We start from the raw sequence: 23832 nt of genomic DNA, 5'->3' as shown, positions 1-23832 counted from the left end.
TTTATAAGAACTTGGCGCTGCCGCTGCCGGGCTCACTCGCAGCCTCGGAGGGATTCCGGCACAGCCCGTGCGGGCGGCGGGACGGGCCGGGCCGGGCCGGAGCGCAGCCCCAAAATCCCGGGCTCGCCGGGAAGCCCTCGCCATGGGAGTCCGCCCCGAAGTCGGCAAATCCCCGGTTGACATCCCCAAGAGCTCCGGCACCTGCTCCAGGAGTTTTTTCTGCAACATCAAAGTAAGGATGGGGCAGGGATGCTGGCGGGGAGGGAGGGGGGTCCTGCCCTGTTCCCAGCCCACCCCACGCGTCCCCGTGAATCCAAGGGGGTTTGATGATGCAGGGTTGGAACATCAGCTCCTGGGGCGGTCCTGGGGAGCCCGGGGGGCTCTGCGGGTCCGAAGTGATGCCCTGCTCGGCACGTGGGTGTTTCACCCCATGGAGCAGCTCTCCGTGAGCTTCCCCACGGCTCTCGTACACGGTGTGCTGCTGCTTGGGGAATGATTAACCACATCCTGGTCTGAGAAGAAAGCACTTCCTTAGAATAACACGGGCTTACTTTAAAAATTTGCGTGAGCAGAGCTTTTGAGTGACAGAAACAAAAGCTCGGTGGGTTTTCCGGTGCTGGCTGCCCGGTTCCTCACCTGGGTGCTGCCACCTGAGAGGCGGCCCCTGCCTGAGCTCCAGGCTCCTGAGCTGGCTGCTGGCGTGAGGACACACCGCTCACCCCGGCCGTGTGGCACCTTTCCTCTCCTGCTGCCTTCACACCGCCCCTCACCTGGATTTCCCTCCCCTCCCGCTCTTTGCCCCGTTTTTGGATGCGCCCCGAGGCTGCTGCCCGGGCTGGTTCCTGTCCCTGGGAGATCCGCCTGGATGTCCCTGGAACGGGGGATTTCCATCCTCCCTCGGCAGCACCTCCTCACACGGGCGCCGTGAGCAGCCGGGTGCGGTTTTTGGGAACGGCCGCTGCCCGGGGATGTGCCAGGGATGTGCCAGGGGATGTGCTCGAGGATGTGCCCGGGATGTGCCCGGAGATGTGCCCGGGGATGTGCCAGGGATGTACCAGGGATGTGCCGGGGATGTGCCAGGGATGTGCCAGAGATGTGCCCAGGGATGTGCCCGGGGATGTGCCCGGGGATGTGCCAGGGATGTGCCGGGGATGTGCTGGGGATGTGCCCGGGGATGTGCCCGGGGATGTGCCAGGGATGTGCCAGGGATGTGCCAGGGATGTGCCAGGAGGGATGTGCCAGGGATGTGCCCGGGGATGTGCCAGGGATGTGCCAGGGGATGTGCCAGGGATGTCCCAGGGATGTGCCAGGCACACCAGCAGGCAGGACCCTCCGTGCCGGGGCTGCCGGTGCTGCCCGGGCCGGGCTGTGCTTTCCCACCACTGTTCCTAGACCTGAGCGTGGGTGCTGTGCTGTGTCAGCTCTTCCCAGCCCTGGGTTTTCAGGATGTGTGACCGTGGAGGAGGTGTGGTGGTCGGGATGGGTTTGGGGTTCGTTTGCCATCACCCTGCAGGGAGGATGGTGCTGCTCCCTGGGCTGTGCTGGGGCTCCATGGGAATGCTGGAGGGTACCACGGGGCTGCTCCTCCTGACAGCTCCCAGGGCTGGGGCATGATCCCAGATGATGCCTCCCAGTCCCAGACCCCTGCAGGTCCCCGCTGCCCAGGCTGGGCTATTCCAGCAGGTGACTTGATGATGCTTTTTGGCTGTGGGCTCCAGGAGAAAGAGCTTGAGATTACCCTGGGTGGTTTCTGGGATACACTGATGTTCCTCTGGACGGGACTGCTGACCTGTCCTCTGCTCTGCTGGAGGTGCAAAATTTGCCCCCAGCACCCTTCAGGCTGCTGCAGTAATGACCCTGAGTTGCAGTGAGTAAAGTCACCCAAAACCAGAGCCCTTCTTGCAGCTCTTGCTCTGCTCTGGCAACTGGCAGCAAGCAAAAACAGCCTGGAGTGAAAAAACATTGCCAAACTCTCTAGCAGGATGTCAAACTTTCAGATTAAAAATCAAAAGCCCCAACAAGTAAGTGCTGCTCCATCTGTGCAGCCCCTAGGCAGCTGCAGGGTGTGGGCTGTGGGTGCCCCAGAGTCAGGCTGGGTGCTCAGCACCCCACATGCCCCAGGGCACTTGGATGGGACCTTGTAGGGGCATCTGGCCAAGGGCACATGACTCAGGGGTGTCACTTTGCTAGTGGCAGGAAAACCATTGCCTGAAGAAAAGCTTTAAAACTGCTTTTTAAAGTTTTTACTTCAAAACTTCTAGTTTAGAATTGTTTCTGGTTTGAAAAGTCAGCAGTCTGGCAGTGGCACCGTGCAAGCACATGAAGGCACAGTTTGAGCTCTACCCAAACCATGTCATTGGCTTCAGAGGGATGATGTGCTCCATCTGGGATGGGGGGCACTCAGGACACCCATCCCTCAGAGAAATATTCTTGCTTTTAAGAAAAAATGTATAAATTGACAGGCAACAGGATCCCCCACCCTCTCCTGACGTATTCACTCTTCCTGTCCTGTTACATTTGCATTAAACACATATACTTTAACAAAAGAACTGCTTCAGGATCAGAAAGGAGTAGCCTGTGTGCAGTGTCAGTTCCCTCAGCCCCCAAAAATGAGTAGGATGTCAGTGTCACAGTGGAATTTCCACTGTGGGGAATTTCCAGTTTTGGGGAGTTCTGGAGTGAATGGTCATCAGAGGGCAAGGTGTGGCCAACATCTGGCTTTGAAAGGGTTTGTAGCTGTTATTTGTACAAGAAGCCACTGGTGCTATGAATGATGGATTATAAAAAAGCCTCATCCAGCCCCAAATTTTCTGGGGAGCTGTGGGTATCACCCTCCCCAGAGCCATCAGACACAGCATCCTCACACAGGCAATGGCAGTTTCTGATGGGGACAATATTTCCAACACAACAAAATTCCCTACTTTTAACAGGCTTGGAAGGACACAATTAAGACTTGGAAGAGTTAATCACTAAGCTCGTATTTAATCCCCAAAGCCCATGTGATGGGACCATATCCAGGCTGTCTTTTGCAGGGCTGGGGCTGAAATAACAAATAATTTTTCCATCCTCTTGCCCCTCCATGATGTCTGTGACAGGGACCACCACTCCCTGCAGCAGACCCCATCCCTCTCTGGGTGCTTTCCAGAACTGGAAACCTGGACCAGAACTGGAGCCATTGCCACTGACGTTTGGAGGTGTGGGAACACAACGGTGCCAGGGATGGGCATCGGGAGGGAGAAGTCCTGGTGGAAAGGAGCAGTCGGAGGGGTTCCATGGGGTGGGGTTGGAGTCCTGGGGATGCAGGAGCAGCGCAGCTGCACTTCAGGAAGCGATTCCCTGTGGATGTGGATAGGTGCGGTTCCAGCTGCTCCCGTTCCCTCTGGAGCCCGGTGTGACAGTTCCGTGTGGTGCTGCGGAGTCACTGCCGGTCACACGTGGGTCTGCAGCGCCCGGGGCAGTGACACAGAGCGGGCTCGGTCCCTGCCGATACCGCCGGGCTCCGCCTGCCCCGGCCGGAGCCAGCGCTGCTCTGCCCTGGGGCTGAGTGCAGGGCTGCCGAGCCCTCTGCCCACTGCTCCCACCCTCATCCCCCTGGAAAAGACACAGCAGAGCACAAAACTCCTGCAGGTGCCAGCGCTGGGGGGTTTTGCTGAGCTCTGAGCTCAGCCAGAAATCTGGAGCATCCCGGTAACTCCACAGCACTGGTGGAGATGGGGGTGATGATGGGACATTCAGATGGGATATTGGGGAGAAATTGTTCCCTGTGAGGGTGCTGAGGCTCTGGCACAGGGTGCCCAGAGAAGCTGTGGCTGCTCCATCCCTGCAAGTGTCCAAGGCCAGGCTGGACAGGGCTTGGAGCAACCTGGGACAGTGGAAGGTGTCCCTGCCCATGGCAGGGTGGAAGAGGATGGGCTTCAAGCTCCCTTCCCACCCAAAACATCCCATGATTTCTCTGATCCCTCTGCTTGGACATTCACCAGAGCTCCCAGGGTTGTGCTGACTGGCACCAGGGTTTGGGGCCTTGCAGCTGTGCTGCTCAGCAAATGCAGCACGAGCCCAGCCTCAGGTGGATGCCAGCACCTGGTGGCACTGGGGACACCGAGAGCCTCACAGCCTAAAGGATTGAAACAGGCTTGAAAGGTGGAGAAGGTCCCACCTTCACATGGTTGGGGCTCTGGACTGGGGGACACTGATGGGGTCCCTGACCATGGTGCTTTTGATACCCCCCATGGCCAGGGACACCATCAGTGTCCCCCAGTCCAGAGCCCCAACCATGTGATTTAAGCTCCTGTTGGGCTTGATGATCTTGGAGGTCTTTTCCAGCCTTAATGAGGCTATGATGCTATGACCATTTTCTGCTCCCAGACAACCACTGGAGAAGGATTATTTCACAGGAATTCTCTGTTTACAGAACCTCAATTATTTTGGCTTCTTCGCCTTTACTGTCTCATTCGTGGTTTTGAACTATTTTAATTGATTTTGGGATCCCCAGAAAGATGACAAGCAGGAGAGCTTTATAAATATATTTTGATTTAGAGGAGCTGGACTGGTTTCAGCTGGAAGCTGGAGAGCACAGAGGAGCAGTGTGAAAGTGTTGTGAGTGCAGGCAGGGGGAGGCTTTTTTTCCGTGCCTGCAGACTGCCTGGCATGGAAAAGGAAACAGGAGGACAACAGAGAATTATTCTCACTTATGTCAGCCAGAGGTGATCCAGAGAGAGATTTAAAAGCCTTAGGAGAGCTTTAAATTGGGTGTTGTACTGGGGCAAGGAGAGGGAGGGAATGGAAGAGGGTAGGAGAGGGGACAGCAACTTCAGGAGGAGACTGTGGGCTCTCAGAGTGTGATAAGGCTTGAAAGCATCCTGGGGTAAAGGTGCTGGGAGCAGTGAGCAGGAGCAGGGAGCTCTCACCTCCCGGGGGGGGCTGGATGTCTCCTGCAGAGGAAACGGAGCCTGGCCCTGGGGTCTGAGCTCCCAACAGCAGCAGGACAAGTTTTTTGTCCCTTCCTTCCAAGGGACTAAAGGAATTTGCTGAGGAGTGTATTCTAGAAGCCTGGAGATGTACCAGTTGTGCTCTCATATCCTGTTGGAAAAGATTATTAATGTCTTTGTTTAGCCAGAACAGGAGATTTATCAAGTCACAGATCTGGAGGCAGCTTGGCTGTAGGTTTGGAGAGGGGAACACAGAAAGGAGAAAGTCATGGCTGATTAGAGCCATTGATTTAAGCAGGAAAATCAAAGCAATATTGCAATTCTGGGCACTGTGCAGGCTGGATGAGCGTTTGTGGCAAAGACATCAGGAGGGTCCTTAGTGACAGGAGAAGAAGGACCTGGGTCTTCCAGCATTTGTGGCGATGGTGCTGGCACCAGACAACACAGGTTGGGTTTGGATGGTCCAGCACTGTGGCCACATCTGCTTTTGGTGGGATCAGGCTCCAGAAGGGAAGAACCACCTGGTCTTCACCAGCAACACCAGCAGTGGGATAAGGAAAAAGATGGGTTGGAAAGTTTAGTGGGATCAAGGTCTAGGAGACCTGAGACAAGGTAATTTTATGAGGGGCGAGGTGGTTGGGTGCCCAAACACAAGCAAGGAGTGGTCAGTGTAGATAAGATTGTGGGAGCAGGACGGGAGAGGAGTGACGCTGATAGGGAGCACGAGGCCCGGGCGGGCAGCAGTGTTTGCACACACCTCTGGGTCAGGCACAACACAGCCAGCCTGGACCTGCCCTCAAGGAAACCCTCATCGGGTCCTGATGCCCCAGAATGAAAAGAGACCTTCAGGAAAGAATGAAGGAAAACCAACCACCCAACCTGCCAGAGGGAGGAAAGGCTGAGGGATGCCCGGCGTCCTATTTTGAGGGCGGTATTTTCTTGGGAAGCATCCCACACTGAGGGTCTGCCTCAGCAATCCTCTGCAGCCAAAAAGCTCCATTCTGGGCAAAGCTGGGCTCACCTGGGCCTTGCAAAGGGATACAGTGCCAGGAAATCCCGTGTGTGTGTGTTTGTTGCAAAAAGAGCAAATATTGTCTTTGCACGTGACAGCCGGGGGGTAAAATGTGTGTGGCTTGGCAGCAGACAGTCGTCATTCCAGAGTGCTTCAGGCAATCCCTGATCAGGTTAATTTTTATATTGTTTCATTATTTGCAATAGAAATCCCACTTAGGAGCCAACTTCTGCCATCAGGCCAGGCTCAGAGGTTCTGTGCTAAAGGATGGGCTCTGTGCAGGGTCTTTGATTCCCTTTGTGGAAATGCTGTGCTTTTTTTCATCCTTCATGGTACTTCTTGATCTGCAAATCCAGGCAGCTCCCCATAGGAAAATGATGCCAAAGAGGGATGTATTTCTCCACTCTACATATGGAAAGTGTAGGGTTTAACCCTAACCCTACACTTTCCATATCCAGCTGGATATATTTCTTTTGGACTGAGTGATCTCAACTGTCCTACTGCAGAAGGATCTCCCAGTGTAGTAAGAGTTATCTTACTACTCTAAAATAAACACTCTGTCTTCTCCCTGTTAAAATTTTGGGGATATTCTTATTAATTCCTACAGTTCCCCCTCCTTTTCCTTTTTTTCCCTCTTGCAAGCTCAGGAGATTAAAGTGAAGGGAGACTCCAGAGGTAGGCAGCTTGGAGTCTTTTTCACCCTCTTTATCTCCAACCAGGGCTGCCAAGGGGAAGACACTGAAAAATGAGGTGAGGGATGAATTTGAACAGGAACTGTGGAAGCAGAGCAAGGGATTAACCCTTAACTCACTCCTCCAGCTGGAGCAATGGCCATGCCACGTGTAGCAGGATCCTCCCAAAACTGTGGTCTCTGCAGAGCAGAGTTAGGCTCCTGCCTGGAAGAGCCTTATCCTGACTCCTGGAGATCCCTGAAGGCTCCACAGAGATGGTTGACTCCTATGAAATGAAACCTGAGTATTTGTTGGACACATCTGAGATAGAAGTCTAGGCTGGGATTGACTGAATCTTTGCCAGCTCTCATGGAAGAACCAGTCCTCCCCCTTCTCTGCCATGGGATGGGTTTCTCTTCCTTTGGAAAAAGCACTGCCCTGGGAGGTGCTGGTCCCCACGAGCTGGGTGGGGGCAGCAGCCTGTCTCCCCCAGGAGTTTGCTTTCCTTCTAACTGCAGCTCCTTTTGGAAAGGAGTCAAGTGCCTTGTACAAGCAGCCTGGAGTCAGGATTGCTCCGAAAGAAGCGCGGGGACGATTACGAGGGGGTTTTGGGGGGGTCCACGTGGGTCCACGCCTTTGGCCTTCCTGTGCTGCTCCCTGCCTGTCTGTACTCCTTGCCTGCAGCTCCAAAAATACTCCAGGCTCCCGTGGGAGCCTCTGCTCCGGAGGGTCAGCACTTGGGAGCGCCCCCGGCTCCTCAACCTCCCACCACGCCTTCGCCCTCGCGTCGCCTTCGCGTCAGCCAAACCTCCCTGCAAGCGAGCTCGGCTCTTCCTGAAGAGCCCCTTCTTGTCATCAGGGAAGATGGATTAGGGCAGCTCCCTCCCCTCCCGGGGCTGCTGGGCGGGAGCGTGGGGCAGCACAGCACATCTGGAGCAGCTGGAAGGGCTGGGACGGGGCTGGTTTCCATGCACCGGCAGGTTGTGGGTGGTCAGAATGAACATGTAGGGATGGGAACGCGTGGGAAGAGAGACAGGGATGGGAGAGACCTGTGAGGGGACACAGGAGGATGGTGCCCCTCATGTCCACCAGCCTCAGGGGGTGCATGGACTCCTTTTGGGGAGCCCTCCAAGTAAGGCCCTCTCCCAGTTTTTTGCACTCAGAGCCTTCAAGGTTTAGGATGTCCTTATTATAATTAAAACTGAGTCTGCTGAATTCACGGGAATTCATCAGAATCCCCATCTCACCTCCAGACACTTGGAGTGTGTCTGGAAAAGCCAGACTCCACTGCACAAGTCCTGGAGCAAAGGTTGTTTTGCCTTTCTCTGGCTGTTTTGGGTGGCAGGTTCTTCCCAAGAAAAAAATCACCCCTGCCCTTCCCCTCCCATTCTCTGGGCTCTGCACATCCGAGGGCTGAGGCTGCTGTGTGGTCTCAGGGTGGGATCACATCCCTGGAGGATCCAGGCTTTGCCGCCTTTCCGGTTGATCCTGCAGACAGGAGCTGCATTAGAAGGACCCATGGGCAGGGGGAAGCAGTCACACCCCAAGGTTTTCCTCTCCCTTTGCTGGTGCTCTCCAGCTGCATTTCTCTCACCTCATCTTCCCTCCTGGCAGGCAGCCCCAGCTTGTTCCCAGGCATCTCTGGATCCAGGGCTCCGTTTTGGCCACCCCAGGTTATCACCAAGGTATTAACACATCTCAGGGCACCTCCTGGCAGCTCTGCCTTTTCCTCTCATAGCTTGTCTCTCTCCCCTCCTGCTGTGGTTCCCATGGTCCTTCCATGCCTCCATCCCATCTCCTGCCACCCCCAGCATTCTGGGGAGCCAGCCTGCCTCTCCTCCTCATCTGCCCTCCGTGCCAGCATCCCCTTGTCCTCGACACTCTGTGTCCCTGTCTGCCCTGGGGTCAGGCTGACATTTGCTGTGCTAAATTCAGCCCTGGTGATCCACCCTCTTCCCTCCCTGTTGGTAAACAGCTTTTCTTCCCTGGCTGGCGCCTGGCTCCAGGAGAGCTCTGTGTCCAGCTGCTCTGTGGCTCCCAGACCACTGCTCTTCAGCCAGCACTTCCTTGCTCCAGGGCCTTCTGTAGAGTCTGCCCAGAGCCCCATGGACAAAAATTGATGTTCTCTAGCAACAAGATCCCCTCTCCAGTTGCCATCCTCACCCCTCTGCTCCAGATCAACCCACATAGATTCCAAGTCAAGCCTGGGGAAGTGGTGGATCCAGCTTCCACCCACAGGATTTTGTCCTGGGATGGGATTTCAAGTGTGGGAGCTGATAGTGGGAGGATGGAGAGGTCATTCATCTTCAAGAGTTTACTGGCAGATATTTCACTTCCACTTTGGCCCTGTCTGGGAGGATTTCCCACGTTACACCCCAAATTCCTGTTCTGCAGCTTTTTGTCGGGGCAAAGTCCCAGCTTGGGACTTTGTCCTCTCCTGGTTATTGCAATGGCAATGCCAGCCTGATGCCAGCCTGATGCCAGCCTGATGCCAGCCTGTCTGCTCTCACTCCTCCCAGATGTGGCTGGGGACTCTGTGATGGCAGCTTGTGCCTGTGGTCCTTCTTTCCTCATTTTGGGGTGTTTGCCTTTCTCCCTCATCTTCCCCATGGTCTCCAAGTTTTTCTAAGCCTGTCCTCACGCTGCCGGGGCTCCATTTTCTCCTTCTCCTTCATCTCCATCCTCTCCTCTTTTTCTGTCTGTCAGCATCTCTCTCATCCCTTATGCTTTTAGATTCCCAGCCAAGCCTTTTGGCTGGGTCTCTCTTCCTTCACAGAAGACTCCCAAGAAACCATTTTCTTGCCCATCTTCTACCCAAATTCTGCTACAATTTCTGGGCCTGGCCATGCATCATCCTCTGCTCCCTAAACACACTCCACCCACTTATGGAATTTGCATCCTCCAAGCTGGTCTTTTTTGATTTTTTTTTATCATTTAATGGGTCAGAGCTACTGGGTGCTACCGCCCTTCCAGATAAATACTCATAAGGACTATTGCTGCTGTTCTGGCCAAGAACATCAGGAATTTGTCAGTCCTGCAGTCCCTTTGATCCCCCATCCATCATCTTGCACTTCCCGACGTTATCATTGAGGGACACTCTTCCGGTATTCAGCAAATATTTGATTTCCTGTGAATCTAAATTAAAATACCTTCCCCCATTTGGGTTTTTTTTTTTATTTGTTTGTTGGGATTTTTTTTAAAAATTGATTTTAAAATGCTTTTGGCACCGTGTGGATGCATTCCATTCCAAGAAAAATAAAGGAAAACTGTTCTGACTAAATATAGATCAAAAGACACTTGTGAGCTGCCTCTTGCATCCCTGGCTGAGAGCGCTCTCCTCTCAGAGCCCACCCAGGCTATTTCAGCCAGATTTCTCCCAGACTCTCTGTATTCCCTCCTCTGCCTCTGCTCAGCTTGGCTCCTGGCTCAGCTCACTGCCCAGCTCAAGGGAAGTTGCTGGGTTTGGAATACTATTTTGGAATCTTCCAGCAGTGAGACCATGCTGTGCATATTTCATCCTCTCCCTCTGGGGCTTTTAACACCCTTTTTCAACTTTTTCTAGCAACACCCCTTGGAGCAGGTTCAGTTAATTGACTTTGCAGCTGAGTGAATCCCAGGATGTTCCATGCCAGGGGTGCAGCCATTGGCCAAAGCCAGCTGGAATACACTCATCAGGATGTGGCCACCAGCAGCTACACAGCAGCAGGGCACTCTGGTCTCACATGGCCTCAAAGGGTGCATGGAGAGGCCCACATCAGATATCAGGGAAAATTCTTCACTGAAAGAGTGGTTAATCATTGTAACAGGCTGCCCAGGGAAGTGGTGGGGTCACCATCCCTGGAGGTGTCCAAACAGCAAGCAGATGTGGCACTTCTCGATATGGTTTAGTGGGCATGGCAGTGCCTGGTCAAAGGCTGGACCTGATGGCCTTGGAGGTCTTTTCCAACCTTAATGAGTCTGTGATTCCAGCTGGGTCCTCACTGGGGTGGCACTCTTTGTTTGCCCACAGGTGTTTGTGCTGTGCCATGGGCTCCTGCAGCTCTCCCAGCTCCTCTACAGCGCCAACTTCAAGAGCAGCCTCACCACCATCGAGAAGCGCTTCGGGCTCTCCAGCCTCTCCTCAGGCTTCATCTCCAGCTTGCACGAGGTAACTGGGAGAGGAGCACCCAAAGGGTGGCCAGGGCCTGGGGGGCACCTTCCCAAAACAGGGTCTCAGGGCTGTTCACAGCCAGGGCTTCCTCAAGCTCTGTGTGCTGGGAGAGCAGCTGTGCTGTGCTCTGGGACACCTTGTCACACCTCACTCTGCTCTGCCACATCCAGGGGGGAATGGGGGGATCCTCTGGGGGTGGCCCTTGGACAAGAGTAGGCTTACACTGGATGGAATTCTGGAATGGTTTGGGTTGAAAGAGACCTTAAAGTTCATCCCATCTCATTGCACCCCCTGCCATGGGCAGGGACACCTCCCACTCTCCCAGGTTGCTCCAAGCCCCATCCAGCCTGGCCTTGAACACTTCCAGGGATCCAAAAGCAGCCACAGCTCCTCTGGGCACCCTGTGCCAGGGCCTCCCCACCCTCACAGGGAGGAATTACTTCCCAATATCCCATCTAACCCTGCCCTCTGGCAGTTTAAGGCATATCGCTGAGCTGGCTGAGGATTTTCTCACAAACACTTTCTTATCAAGAAATCCCTTGGAATAAGTTTCCTCGTTCACATTTCCAGGAATTCTGTTCTTCCTAGCAGCTCTTCAAGGCCTGAGAAATGACAGGAAAAGATCTGCTGGCAGAGAGTTTTTTGCTGGCACCAAGTGGCAGCACACTTGCTCATGAGCTCCCTGGTGAGCACAGGGGATGCTCCATCAAGAAGCTGGACACTGGGAATCTTCCTGGATCCCTGGGCAAGTGAATGCCTCAGTCTTACCTCAATCAGCATGGACATTTGGGATTAAAAAGATGTCTCAGTGCCCACTGAGACTTCCTGCTGTCTGTGTCTGCGTGAGGTGCCCTGCGTGTCCAGGACAACAATCTTAGTGCGTTGGTGCCTACAGCAATTCCAAGAACAAAACCCACAAAGAGACAAACAAGGGAGTCCACACAAACATAAATACATAGTTTTCTTAGCCATACATAGAATCACAGAGTGGTTTGGGTGGGAAGGGACCTTTAAAGGCCATCTTGCTCAACCCCCTGCAATGAGCAGGGACAGCTTCAACATGCCAAAGTTAAAGTGATGTTTAGGTTGTCCTGTTAAAGCCCATGTAATGGGAATTTTGTGGTGTTCACCCACTTGCCTGAGCAAGCTGTGTGGTTTTATGGCTTTCTAGTTGATGGTGTCTGCAGTTGCAAATGCCCAGGGTCATAAATATTTGCAGTGAGTTGGACTTTGTAGCAGGGCTCATGTCCGTTTGAGTCACAGGATGGAGGCAATATGTTTCATTCCTTGCTGGTTTTGGAGGAATTGTCAGTTTATGCCACATCAGTCAATGTCTTCTCCCCGGGAACAAGGGACAGGACAAGAGGAAATGGCCTCAAGCTGGGCCACGGGAGGTTTAGTTTCTGTATGAGAGAAAATTTCCTCCTAGAAAGGGTTGTCAGCCCTGGCCCAGCTGCCCAGGGCAGTGGTGGAGTCCCCATTCTTGGGGGGTTTAACAGATGTGTGGATGTGGCACTTTGGGACGTGGGGCAGTGGTGGCCTTGGCAGTGCTGGGGGAGCAGTTGGACCTGATGGTCTTGGAGGGTTTTCCACCCTAAATGATTCTGTGATGCCTGTGGGGTGGGGGGCAGGTGTGGGTGCTGAAAGAGCCCCAGCCAGATCACAGGGAGGCTGTGGTGTCATTCATGCCAACAAGGGATGCCCAGAGGTGACCCTGTGGCTGGAGATGAGGAGGGAGCACTGCCATGCTGTGAACACACAGGGGATGCTCCTGTGAGGGCTCTCTCCTGATGAGAGCCCTGTCCACCCCACCAGGCACAGCCATAGGGCCTGGATGTCCTCTTTCACCAAAAAAATAATAAAGTACTGGGATGTACCCAGTGTTGAGTGCTCTCCCCAGGGAGGTGGCAGAATCACCATCTCTGGATGTGTTTAAAAAAAGCCTGGACATGGCACTCGGTGCTATAGCCTAGTTGAGGTGTTAGGGCATGGGTTGGACTCTATGATCTTAGAGGTCTCTCCCAACCTCATTATTCTGTGATTCTGTGTGGATTCTCACACTCCTCCCTGTTCCCTGTGCCTTTTCCAGATTGGCAACGTGGTGCTCATCATCTTTGTCAGCTACTTCGGCAGCCGCGTGCACCGCCCGCGCGTCATCGGCCTGGGGGGGCTGCTGCTGGCCCTGGGCGCCTTCCTGGTCACCCTGCCACACTTCCTCTCGGGCCCCTACGAGTACACTGCCCTCAGCACGGGTGAGTGTCACCAGCTGGGCCCCACAAACCCACACCCAGCTGCTCCAGAGGGGTGATGTGTGACTGCCCCCCAAAAAGGGGGTGTTTCCAGGGAATGCGTGATTCAAACACAGCCTTAAGGTGGGGAGTGGCTGGTTAAACCTGATGTCATTATAGCTTTGGAAACCCTTCTGAATGCAAAAAATAGGTGTGGGGTTTCTTCTGCCCCTCCTGCACATGTTATTCCAGCTGTTGTTACAGAATTCCAGAATGGTTTGGGTTGGAAGGGACCTTAAAGCCCATCTCATTCCACCCCCTGCCATGGGCAGGGACACCTTCCGCTGTCCCAGGTTGCTCCAAGTCTGTCTTTGAACACTTCCAGGGATGAGGCAGCCACAGTTTCTCTGAGACAGTAGGTTTAGATTAAATATTAGGGAGGCATTTTTCCCTGTGAGGGTGGGGAGGCCCTGGCACAGGGTGCCCAGAGCAGCTGTGGCTGCCCCTGGATCCCTGGCAGTGTCCCAGGCCAGGCTGGACAGGGCTTGGAGCAACCTGGGACAGTGGAAGGTGTCCCTGCCCAGGGCAGGGGTGAAATGAGATGGGCTTTAAGGTCCCTTCCAACCCAAACCATTCTGGAATTCTGTGATATAGCAAAGCTCCCCTTTCCCCAGGGCCTGCTCTGGCCAGGATCCTGATCTGATCCAGCCCAAGGAAGGCTGCTGCTTTCACTGGGAAGGCTTTGGGAACAAGCTCATGTGAACAATGACAGCTCGATTTTCGATGCAGACTGGAAATGACCCAAAAGTTCTGTACAGAACACAATTCTTTCAGAGCACCTTTCCTAAACAGAACAGGATTAGAGGATGGACTGCAAAAACAGATGGACAGGGCAGAGATATTGACATTATGAGGACTGCCTGATGGAAAAGAGCACATTCAGTCTGTGAACAGCCCCTGAAAATACTTCAGTCCTGCTTGGAGTTTCCATGGCAGTCTGGAGCAGAATGAAGACCCCCAGTGTCTGGGCTGTATGAAGAAGCAAGGGCCATGTTTTGGAAGGAGCTGGGCTACTCCTGAGCCATGGGGACAGCAGGGATTCAGGGCAGGGTGTCCTGCTTAGGGCAGCCAGCTGACCCCAGAGGACATCACTCCCTGTTCCTGCCTGGGTACCACGAGGGAGCAGAGACCAGAGACAGCAAAAACCAGCCATGGGTTAGCTCTGCCCTCATTAAACCCAGAGCACCCTCACTCCATGGCTTGAACTCTTTAAAAGTGGGATTAAAATCACAGCCTGCTTGCTTGCTGACCTCAGTATAGTACTCCAAAGGAAGTGTAGGGTGATGAGAACTGCTGAACAAAATGAGCAATCCATCCAAAATCCAGCAGCTTGTGCCTACTCAGTCAGTTTGGGAGATTCCTGCTATTTGGGGATTTAGCGTGGGAGGAGAGAGGGGATGTACCCAGTGTTGAAACGCTCTTTTTTTCCCCTCCAGGTAACAAAAGCCAGGGGCAGGATGAGCTGTGCTATGCAGAGAATAGATTTGTGTGCTCAAACAGCACCAAGAACCCTGAGAAGGAGGCCAGCAGTGTGTGGGCCATGATGGTCATTGCCCAGCTGCTGGCTGGGATCGGCACCGTGCCCATCCAGCCCTTTGGGATATCCTACGTGGATGACTTCGCAGAGTCCAACAATTCCCCACTCTATGTTGGTAAGTGGGACCATTGCTGTGCATTGTTTTGTTTCACAGAATCCCAGGGTGGTTTGGGTTGGAAGGGATCTGAAAGCTCATCCAGTTTCACCCCCTGCCATGGGCAGGGACCTTCCACTATCCCAGGTTTCTCCAAGCTCCAGCATCCTTGTCTCCCCTCTGCAGTGAGGGATCACTGTCCAATGAATTGTCCCACTGATCCCTTAGAACTCCCAAATCTGCTAGGAAAACAAAGGAAAGAGGACTGAAGGAACCTGAAAGGTTCTGAAGAGGAAGGAATGAGGGACTGGTGTGTTGTTTATAGTACAGGTGCTCCCTTTAGGGCTGTGGGAATGTCTGTCAGGGTGAATGGCCCCAGGGTTGCCTCAATATAGCAGAAATTCCATCTCCCCAGGTTCCATTTCATTTTATGTCTGATGCAGCTCAAGCTCACTGCCTCCTTTTAAATGCCTTGAGAAAGTTGTGTAAAGAGTTTCTCTCAAGGAGGGAACTTGGATTCTGTCATTGCAAACAAATGAAAGGAAAATGTTCTGACCGTCTGGGTTATCTATTTTGGAATGGGAGGGTTCAGCTACACCCAGGGTGGTCTGGTGGCCTTTTTGCCCTCAGAATCTTTCACCTCTCCTAACATTTGAACCAAACGTTTTTCCTTGGATCTGAGCATTAGGATATGTTTATTCCCTTGGCATCTTAGAGGACACGAAGCTCTCAATCACCTGTGTGAGCCCTGGATGTCAGTGCCCTGCTGCTCCCTGGGGCTCATGAATACCATGGATATTAATGATGTAGCTGACAATTTGTATTGTGCCAGCAAAGCCTTGATAGCAGCAGAGCAGAGGGAATTTGTCCACAGGCAGCTGCCTTCCCCCTCTGTGGCTGTCAGACAAACACCACCTTCAGTGTCAGGGCAGTGGGGACCTTCTCACCATGTTGAAGGGTGCTTTCTCCCCTCTGTGTGTTGTGCCGCCACTCCTGCATTTCCTGGGAAGACAGAAGCCACATCTGCATGGAAACTATAATTTCCTGCTCACAGGGGCTCTCTCTGTTCCCTTTTCCCAGCCATCCTCTTTGCCATTGCTGTGTTTGGCCCTGCCTTTGGATACTTGCTGGGCTCCGTGGTGCTACGGCTCTTCGTGGATATCGGGAGGGTTGACACTGGTGAGTATTGCTCAGGTAGCACAGGTCCTAAACACCCTCTGTGGGCCAGAAGGTCACTCTGAGATGAAAGGTGACAAAAACCACCAGTCCTGTGACCCATAAAACCCTGGAAAGACCCAGCCTGGAAAAGAGCCCCCAGCATACTCCACTCCATCACCCCATAAGATACAGGTGGTCCTGACACCACCACTGAAGCAGAGCCCTGGGGCAGGGACATTCCAATGCCCAACTCATGGTGCTGCACTGGAGGTCATGGCTGGGGTCTGCCCACTGCCATGGGGGCTGTCCCACAACCCCAGTGTGGTGGTGGAGAGGAACAGGGAAATCTGAGGAATCCAGGGATGGAGAAGAGAACCAGAGAGCAACCACTGCCCTATGGATACACAGAGAACTTGGGTGTACTCATCCTCCTCCCCAGCACCCAGCATCAGCACCTGCAGAGAGAGGGGCTGAGCTGACGCCACCACAGGGATAATTTTCTTTATCCGTGGCATGTGCTTATTATTTCTGGTAACTTAATCACTAAAGAATTCACCCCAGCTCCATCATTAATGTGGCTTTTCCTGTGTTTCCTTAGAGAGATCAGAGCCTGCCTGACATTTTTGTCCGGTGCCTGATAAGAATAATAAATGAACGTGGGCAGGAAATGCCAAACAGCCTTGGCCCACTCCCCGCGGCGGCAGACGGATTTAGCAGCCTCTGCCTGGTCGCTCCATGATGACGTCCAGGCTCCAGAGTGGAGTGGTCCTGTTTGGGGAAGTGGGCTGATTGTTCCAGAGGGGTGTGGGCTCCTCTCCTGTCACACCCTGGCACGGAGCTGGCCGTGGTTCCATCCTGGCCGTGGGCAGCCGTGTCCCCAAGGCAAGCCAGGCAATCTGTCAGACCTCTCATGAGCATCCCTTGGCCCAGCCAAAGGATGTGTGTGCTGCAGACAGAGAGGCTCTCACCTTCTCCTCCTTTTTCCGGAGAAGGCGCCCGGAGTTTGGTCCACTCGGAAACCAGGAGCTTCTGCCAGCACAGGGCCTTCCCTCGGTCCCTGCGAGCAGAAAGTGACCCAGCCTGGAACAATGGGACAGCAACTTTTTCCAGGAAAGCAGCACAGCCTTTCCCAGTCCCTGTCTTGGCTCAGCATCCCTGTCAGCAGCATGGTCCAAGCCACTGTGTTCTCTGGGCAGAGGATGGAGTCAGGCCCCCATAATCTCTGCCTCACTGGTTGGCTCAGGGCTTAGAGCTGAACCTGTGCCACCAGCCTGCTTCCATGCTGACCAAATCCATCCTGCACTCACCTGGGAGGCTTGGTGCAGTTGGGATGAGTGGCAGTGGTTGTTTTCCTAGCCAGGGAAAGCAAAGGCCAAACACAACCAGGGCCGGTCTTGCTGCCAGCACCGGTGGGAGCTCCCACCCCCATCCATTTCTCTTACATGCCAGTGCAGAGCCCCCTGGGTTGTGCCTACAGTGACTCTGCATACTCCTCCAGCCCATATTTTCATGGAGCTCTGTCCCTGTCACCCCTGGGGCTCTCACAGTGTGTCCCTGTGTGTTGCACTGACAGTGGAGCTGACGCCGAGCGACCAGCGCTGGATCGGAGCCTGGTGGCTGGGGCTGCTCATCTCCTCGGGCTGCCTGGTGCTCACCTCCATCCCCTACTTCTTCTTCCCTCGGTACATGCTGAAAGGAGAGGTGAGACCTCATCTCCAGAGGCTGGAATGTCCTGGAGCCAGGGATGTGCTCAGGGAGGGAATACCTGTCCCCAGAGGAGAGGGGTGGGAGGGAGGAAGGCAATCCAGCAACCCTGTCCTATTAAAACTAATTTTAAAAAGTGGAAAATAATTAATGTGTATCATTTTGGTGTTTTCAAAGTCAAACCCCACTGGTTTTGTTACAGAAATACTTTAGTTTGGTTTCGAAATTGTTTACTCATTGATTCTTTAAAGGTAAAATCAAACCCAAAATATTTCACAGTTATGGCTAAAGGACTCCTCAGATTTGAGCTGAACTATCTCTAACTTTCATTTTCAGACTTTTTGCAGAGTTAAAAGGGAGGTGTTTTGTCAGGATTTAGGGGAGGGAAGATTTCCAAGTTCTTAAAACCTCCCAACAACAAGCTGTTGTCTTGCTGCTCTGCTTGGGGCCTGCAGTGACATTTAAGATAATTCACCCCTGTAATCACAGAATCCTGGAATGGTTTGGGTTGAAAGGACCTTAAAGCTCATCCTGTTCCACTCCCTGCCATGGGCAGGGACATGGTCCACTATCCCAGGTTGCTCCAAGTCCTGTCCAGCCTAGCCTTGGACACTGCCAGGGATGGGACAGGCACAGCTTCTCTGGATACCCTGTGCCAGAGCCTCCCCACCACAAGAATTTCTCCCCAAGATCCCATCTAACCCTAATGGCAGTGTGAAGCCATTCCCCCTTGTCCTTTCACTCCAGGCCCTTGTCCCAAGTCCCTCTCCAGTTCTCTTGGAGCCCCTTTAGACCCTGGAAGGGGCTCTCCCCAGAGCCTTCTCTTCTCCAGGAGAACACTCCCAGCTCTCCCAGCCTGGAGAAGTGCTCAGGGCACGTGGGATGTGGCTTTGCTGTAATTGTCAGGCTTGGCTGGGGGTCAAAGGCCCCTGGCACAGACCCTGGCCCTGCTGAGCCTCCCTGTGCCAGGACAGTGCCAGCCCCTGTCATCAGCACAGGCTGCTCCTCTCTCCCTGCCAGGAGCGGAACACGGAGGCCGGGATGCTCAGGAAGATGGAGACAGGGGCTGCTCAGGACACCTCCCTGCTGGAGTTCATCAAAAGTAAACTCCTGGGGGTCCAGGAGGGGGTGGATGGGGATGCTGGACTGTTCTGGGCCATGTGGGGTGGGTGAGGACCTGCAGGTTCCCACCAAGGGGGGTTGTTGGGTGTCCTTGGGAGCCCAGCACTGTGTGTGGACCAGCTCCAGCATTGCGAGGGCCTAAGGACCAGGGGAAGGTGGGCACAGCCTCCCTCTGTGGGGCCTCAGTTGTTTCCAAATTTTGCATTGAGGACCTTAAAGTGGTAGGAGTGGGCCAGAAAAGGTTCTCTGGGAGGTTTAGCCCCAGCTCCAGGGATGGGCATGGGGCTGCTGGCGCCAGCAGCTCCTCGACGAGGTCACCCCACTGCAGCTGACACTGTTTATGTAGAGCCAAAACAGGCTTGAGAGGGATGTCACTGCTCAGGGACCAGATTAATGACTCGTTTAGAAATCCAAGAGGATTTCTTCCCAGATAAAGCCCCTCCCTCCTTGCCTCTTTCTCCCCTGCAGTCACATCCTGGAGCTGTCAGTTCCCTCTTCTCCTCTCTTTGGGCTTTAATGGATGCTGGTTCTCCACCACTCTCTGCTAATTAGAAAACTCATAAGAGACCAAATAAACAGAATTGCTCCCAGGGTCCATCTGCCTCTGTTGATGGGGCCAGAGGACACAGTGTCCCATCCATGGTGCTGCCAGCTGCTGGGACACATTAGGGTGTCTCCCCTCCTGCTTTCCCATGCCTGCAGAATCCCCAGCAGATCAACATCATCCCACAGACATCCTTACTGGGAACAGGCTAAGGGTGGGGGGGTTTATTCCCAGTACAAATAGCTAAAAGACATTTTTCCTACGTTTTCTCTGCAGGATTCCCAAAGATCTTCCTCAGGTTGCTGCTCAACCCCCTCTTCATCCTCCTGGTGCTGGCTCAGTGCAGCTTCTCCTCTGTCATTGCGGGTCTGGCCACCTTCCTCAACAAATTCCTGGAGAAGCAGTATGGTGCCTCCCCCTCCCAGGCCAACTTCCTCATAGGTGAGCACGGATGGAGGCAAAAAATATCCATCAGCAGGGAGCCAACTGCCCATATTCTCCAGGCTTTTAAAATCCTGGAGAAGAAGTCAGTGAAAGCTCATTTTTGGATGAGGGGTTCACTTTGGGGTAGTTGGTGACTTTTCCTAACCTGTAGTTCCCCAGCTGCCTGTCTTGGACAACAGCTGGATCTGTGGGTTCTCCAGATCCAGAGAGCTGCCCCCTGCCCATGGAGGGGTTCTGGGCAGGCAGGGCCCCCCTGAAGGCTCCATCCCTCTGCAGGAGCTGTGAACCTGCCAGCAGCAGCGCTGGGGATGCTGCTGGGGGGGATCATCATGAAGCGCTTCTCCTTCTCCCTGCGCGCCATCCCGCGCTTCGCCGTCGTCGTGCTCGTCTTCTCCATCCTCATCTGCCTGCCCATCTTCTTCATGGGCTGCTCCACAGGGCACATCGAGGGCATCTACCACCCCAGGTAATGCAGGTGCTGCTCCCAGCTCCTCCTTTCTCCAGCTCTTACCTGTGGGGAGGGACACACACAGGTGGAGAGGCAGAAGACATCACCACGATGCTTCTTGCTCCTTGATGCCCTCTGCACGGAGGAGATCTGGGTGCTTCAGAATCCAGAGAGCTTGGGAGGGTGTTTATCCATGATTTTCTAGGCCAAACAAGCAGGGTGTAATTTTTCACTCTGGATTTTTAGGGGAAAATTAGTAACATTGTGTCCACATCACTTCACACGCTCACAGTGTTCCAGCTGGACATCATCTTTCTCCTCACCTCAGTGGATATTTTTGGCTCTTACCATGACTTCCTAAGATAAAAAATGACATTTGTGTACAACCAGGGCTTGATGTCAAGTGCATTGAGCTCATTTCCCAGCGCACTGCCAGCAAGGAAGAGATTTCTGATGCCATCTTCCCACAGGGGGTGGAGCAGCCCTACCCCACCCTGCCCAAGGGCAGCTCCCCAGTGCCACATTCCTGCAGGATTCAGGCTGTGTGACTCCAGCAGATGCACTCCTTGGGAGACTGAGGGAAGACAGGGCAGATTTGGGTTTTTCCTCTTCACTTCCACAGCCATCAGGCTTGTTTGGGAACGTGCCCACTTTCAGTTTGTGTCCTTTTGGTGTTTCCAGCTGTAGATGTTCAAACATCTGTTTGTGCAGCTCTGGATGGAGCCCAGGTCCATTTCTACAGGCTGAGAAATTAATTTTCAGCTGAGAAAAAAAAAAAAATAGAAAAGAAGTGTGTCAGTACTTACTTGTAGACATAACATAATTCCTGTGACATTCACTGCACGCTTCCAGAGGTACCTGCAGGGATCAGGGGCTGGCAGAAGGCCAGGCTGCTGCTGGCAGTGTCCCAGCCCAAACAGGAACAGGAAAACTGCTCAACTAGTAGAAGGGATTTTTTATTTTTTTTTAATTCCTCCTGTCCTATTTCTTAATTTTTTACCAATTTCTCCCCCCTCCTTTCTGGCAGTACACCCAATTCCCAGCAGCAGGTTAAGGCACGGGCTGGGTGCCAATGCTCTAAGCAGATCTTCCACCCCGTGTGCCGGAAAAACACCACGGAATACATCTCCCCCTGCTTCGCTGGCTGCACCAACAGCACCACCAACCCCTCCAACCCCAGACAAAAGGTGAGTAAAGCAAGTGGCTAGCAAAGCAGCCTTGCTGGGAATAGTGGAATGATGCTGCAGGAGCCCAACAAATGCAACAAGGGAGTGGAATCTTTTCCACATGGTGTGCTGAGCCCTGGGAAGGTGCCCTGGAGAATTGCTGTAAGGCCCTGGGAACCTGCTTGGAGGAACAGGGATGGTGGCAAATCCCATTAAAGGATGCCATGGCTGTGCCTTAAAACTGGAGCTGGTGTTCTTATGAGTGTCCTGCACAGGGATGTGGGATGATTTGTCCCAAGAAGGCTGCTGCTGGCACTGGGAGTCTGACGTCTGTTTTGTTCCAAACGTTTCCAACAGATCTACCACAACTGTTCCCTGAATGGCAATGAGCTGTTTTCCACCTACACGGGCTCTTGTCCAGTCAGCTGCTCCCACATGCTCCTCCCTGCCATATTCCTCATCTCCTTTGCTGCCCTGATTGCCTGCCTGTCCCACAACCCCCTCTACATGATGGTGTTACGGTGAGTGGTGTGCAGGGCCCTCGGTCCCAGGGGGGGCTGTTATGATGGTTCCCCATGTTGGGATCAATGGGATGTCATAAATGTGCAACCAGTCCAAGTCTTGGCCAAATCCAGGGCCAGCAGCTCTGACCTCTGTCTCTCTGGGAGCCTCTCAGGAGCCCCAGCCAGCCCTGACACAGCAGACATCAGGGAGACACTCTCCTGTGCCCCCAGGGTATTGAGGGCAGCTGGGCTGGTCACCTTTGCAGCACAAGAGACACCAGAGACATGGGTATGGGATAAAAGGGCCAACCCTTAGCAGGGGTTAATCCAAGGTTTTATTCTAGGAGTCCCGAAGGAGCCCTTACACCTCAGGGGGCTCCTGCTGAGAGCCCCGGGAGATGTGCCAAGGTTCCATTTAAAGGGAGGTGGAAACCCAAAGTAGAGAACATTTTACTGACCAAGAAGTGACCCTAAGGGATGGGTACTGGGGATGGACATTTAGGACAGCGTATGGGGCAAGGCTTGGGGGGCTGACCCCTGGCCTCTGGACAATCACTCGACATCCTGGACTGAAGCTTCTAGATGGAGGGGATGGGATGCTGAGAGATTGACAGAGAGCCAGGGTGGGGATTTGGGCATGATCTCAGCAAGGGAAAGGGATTGCACAGGTAAAGGGAGGGGGTACAATCTGGGATAAACCATTTGGGAAAAATATGGGGATACAAAACCAAAACTATTATAAAGTATTAGAAAGTATAAAAATGCACTACAACAGACCTCCTGTGGCTTCTCCCCTGCAGGGTGGTGAACCAGGATGAGAAGTCGTTCGCCATCGGAGTCCAGTTCTTACTGATGAGACTGCTGGGTGAGTGTTCATCCCTGAATGAGGCTGGGGGGCTGCTGGAGCTGCAGGAGGCACTGAACCTCCTCGGGATCAGCACTGACTCCATCCTCTCTCCCCGCCAGCCTGGCTGCCGGCCCCAGCCATGTTCGGAGCCCTCATCGACTCCTCCTGCATCTACTGGCAGCAGCAGCAGTGCGCCCCGGGCCGCTTCTGCGCCTACTACAACAACGATTTCCTCCGGAACAGGTACCTGCGTGTGCCCCTCCCCTCCTGGGGCCGGCTGGACGTGCCAGCTGCAGGGGTGACATGTCCCCGCTCTTCTCCCGGCAGATACCTGGGGCTGCAGGTGGGCTACAAGGTGGTGGGCACGGTGCTGCTGGCCCTCATCAGCTGGAAGGTGAAGAGGAGCAAGGAGTACAACGTGCAGGAGAAGGCGGCGGGGCTGGTGTAGCCCCCGAGGACTGACTCGCACCCCCATCACCCACTGCCACTACTTTATCTTGTTTGGGTTCGTTTTACTTCCCACGGGAGCGACTCCTCCCGCAGCCCAGGCGCTCCCGGCGAGGGATGCTCCGGGCCAGCCCCGCCCTGGGCACGGCATCCCCCGGGGTCCCCAGCCCGTCACCCTGGGCAGGGACAGCCCCGGCCCGCCGGAGCAGGAGGCAGAGGGGGCTGGAACACACGGAGCCGGAGAAGTGCCTGCTGCGGGCAATGGTCCCGCTCCGCTGTGACATTCCCGGCCGGGACAGGAGCAGGGGAGGCGGCTGCCAGCCCGGAGGGGCTGCCCGGTGTCCCCACGGAGGGCAGCAGGGACACCGCACACGTGCTGGGACAAGACAGCACAAGGGGTTTATTGCACAACATCTGGGGTTTGATGCTCTTTTTATATTTTAAATAAAGGTCACTTTTCCAACCGTGGTGCGTTCTTGGTCTCCCCCACAGCAGCAAGGCAAGCCCTGGGGAGGCTGCAGTCACAGCCTGGCCATGCTGAGCACATTCCAGCTGGGAAAGGGGAAGAAATGGTGGCAGAGGGGGACATTCTTCTGCAGCTCCACCGGTGATGGCAGGGGCTACAGAGCCAAGGAGCCCTGCCTGCAGTCCCATGGCACCTGCCCAGCCCTGCCCACATCTCCCTGACAGGCACAGGGACACAGGCAGGGGCTGCAGGCACAGCAGAAGGTTTTACCTGAGGTTCCCCCATGGGTTTGTTGGCACAGAT

At 54.1% G+C, this 23832-nt stretch overlaps 1 protein-coding gene across 1 annotated transcript; it reads left to right on the top strand.

Moving 5' to 3' along the window:
- Window positions 1–6: 6 nt before the first annotated feature.
- On the top strand, window positions 7–23526 carry SLCO2A1 (solute carrier organic anion transporter family member 2A1). Its single transcript, XM_054639535.2, has 14 exons — window positions 7–232; window positions 10621–10758; window positions 12851–13013; window positions 14486–14701; window positions 15761–15859; window positions 17412–17539; window positions 18563–18644; window positions 19485–19649; window positions 19929–20118; window positions 21128–21287; window positions 21624–21787; window positions 22570–22634; window positions 22736–22859; window positions 22944–23526. The coding sequence occupies exons 1-14, from the start codon at window positions 143–145 to the stop codon at window positions 23062–23064; spliced, it is 1905 nt and encodes a 634-aa protein (XP_054495510.2). The 5' UTR covers window positions 7–142; the 3' UTR covers window positions 23065–23526.
- The last annotated feature ends 306 nt before the right edge of the window (window positions 23527–23832 follow it).

Source organism: Agelaius phoeniceus, chromosome 10 (genome assembly GCF_051311805.1).
Source record: "Agelaius phoeniceus isolate bAgePho1 chromosome 10, bAgePho1.hap1, whole genome shotgun sequence".
In the NCBI taxonomy this organism is placed as follows: domain Eukaryota; kingdom Metazoa; phylum Chordata; class Aves; order Passeriformes; family Icteridae; genus Agelaius; species Agelaius phoeniceus.
This window is presented reverse-complemented; position numbering and strand designations above follow the sequence as displayed.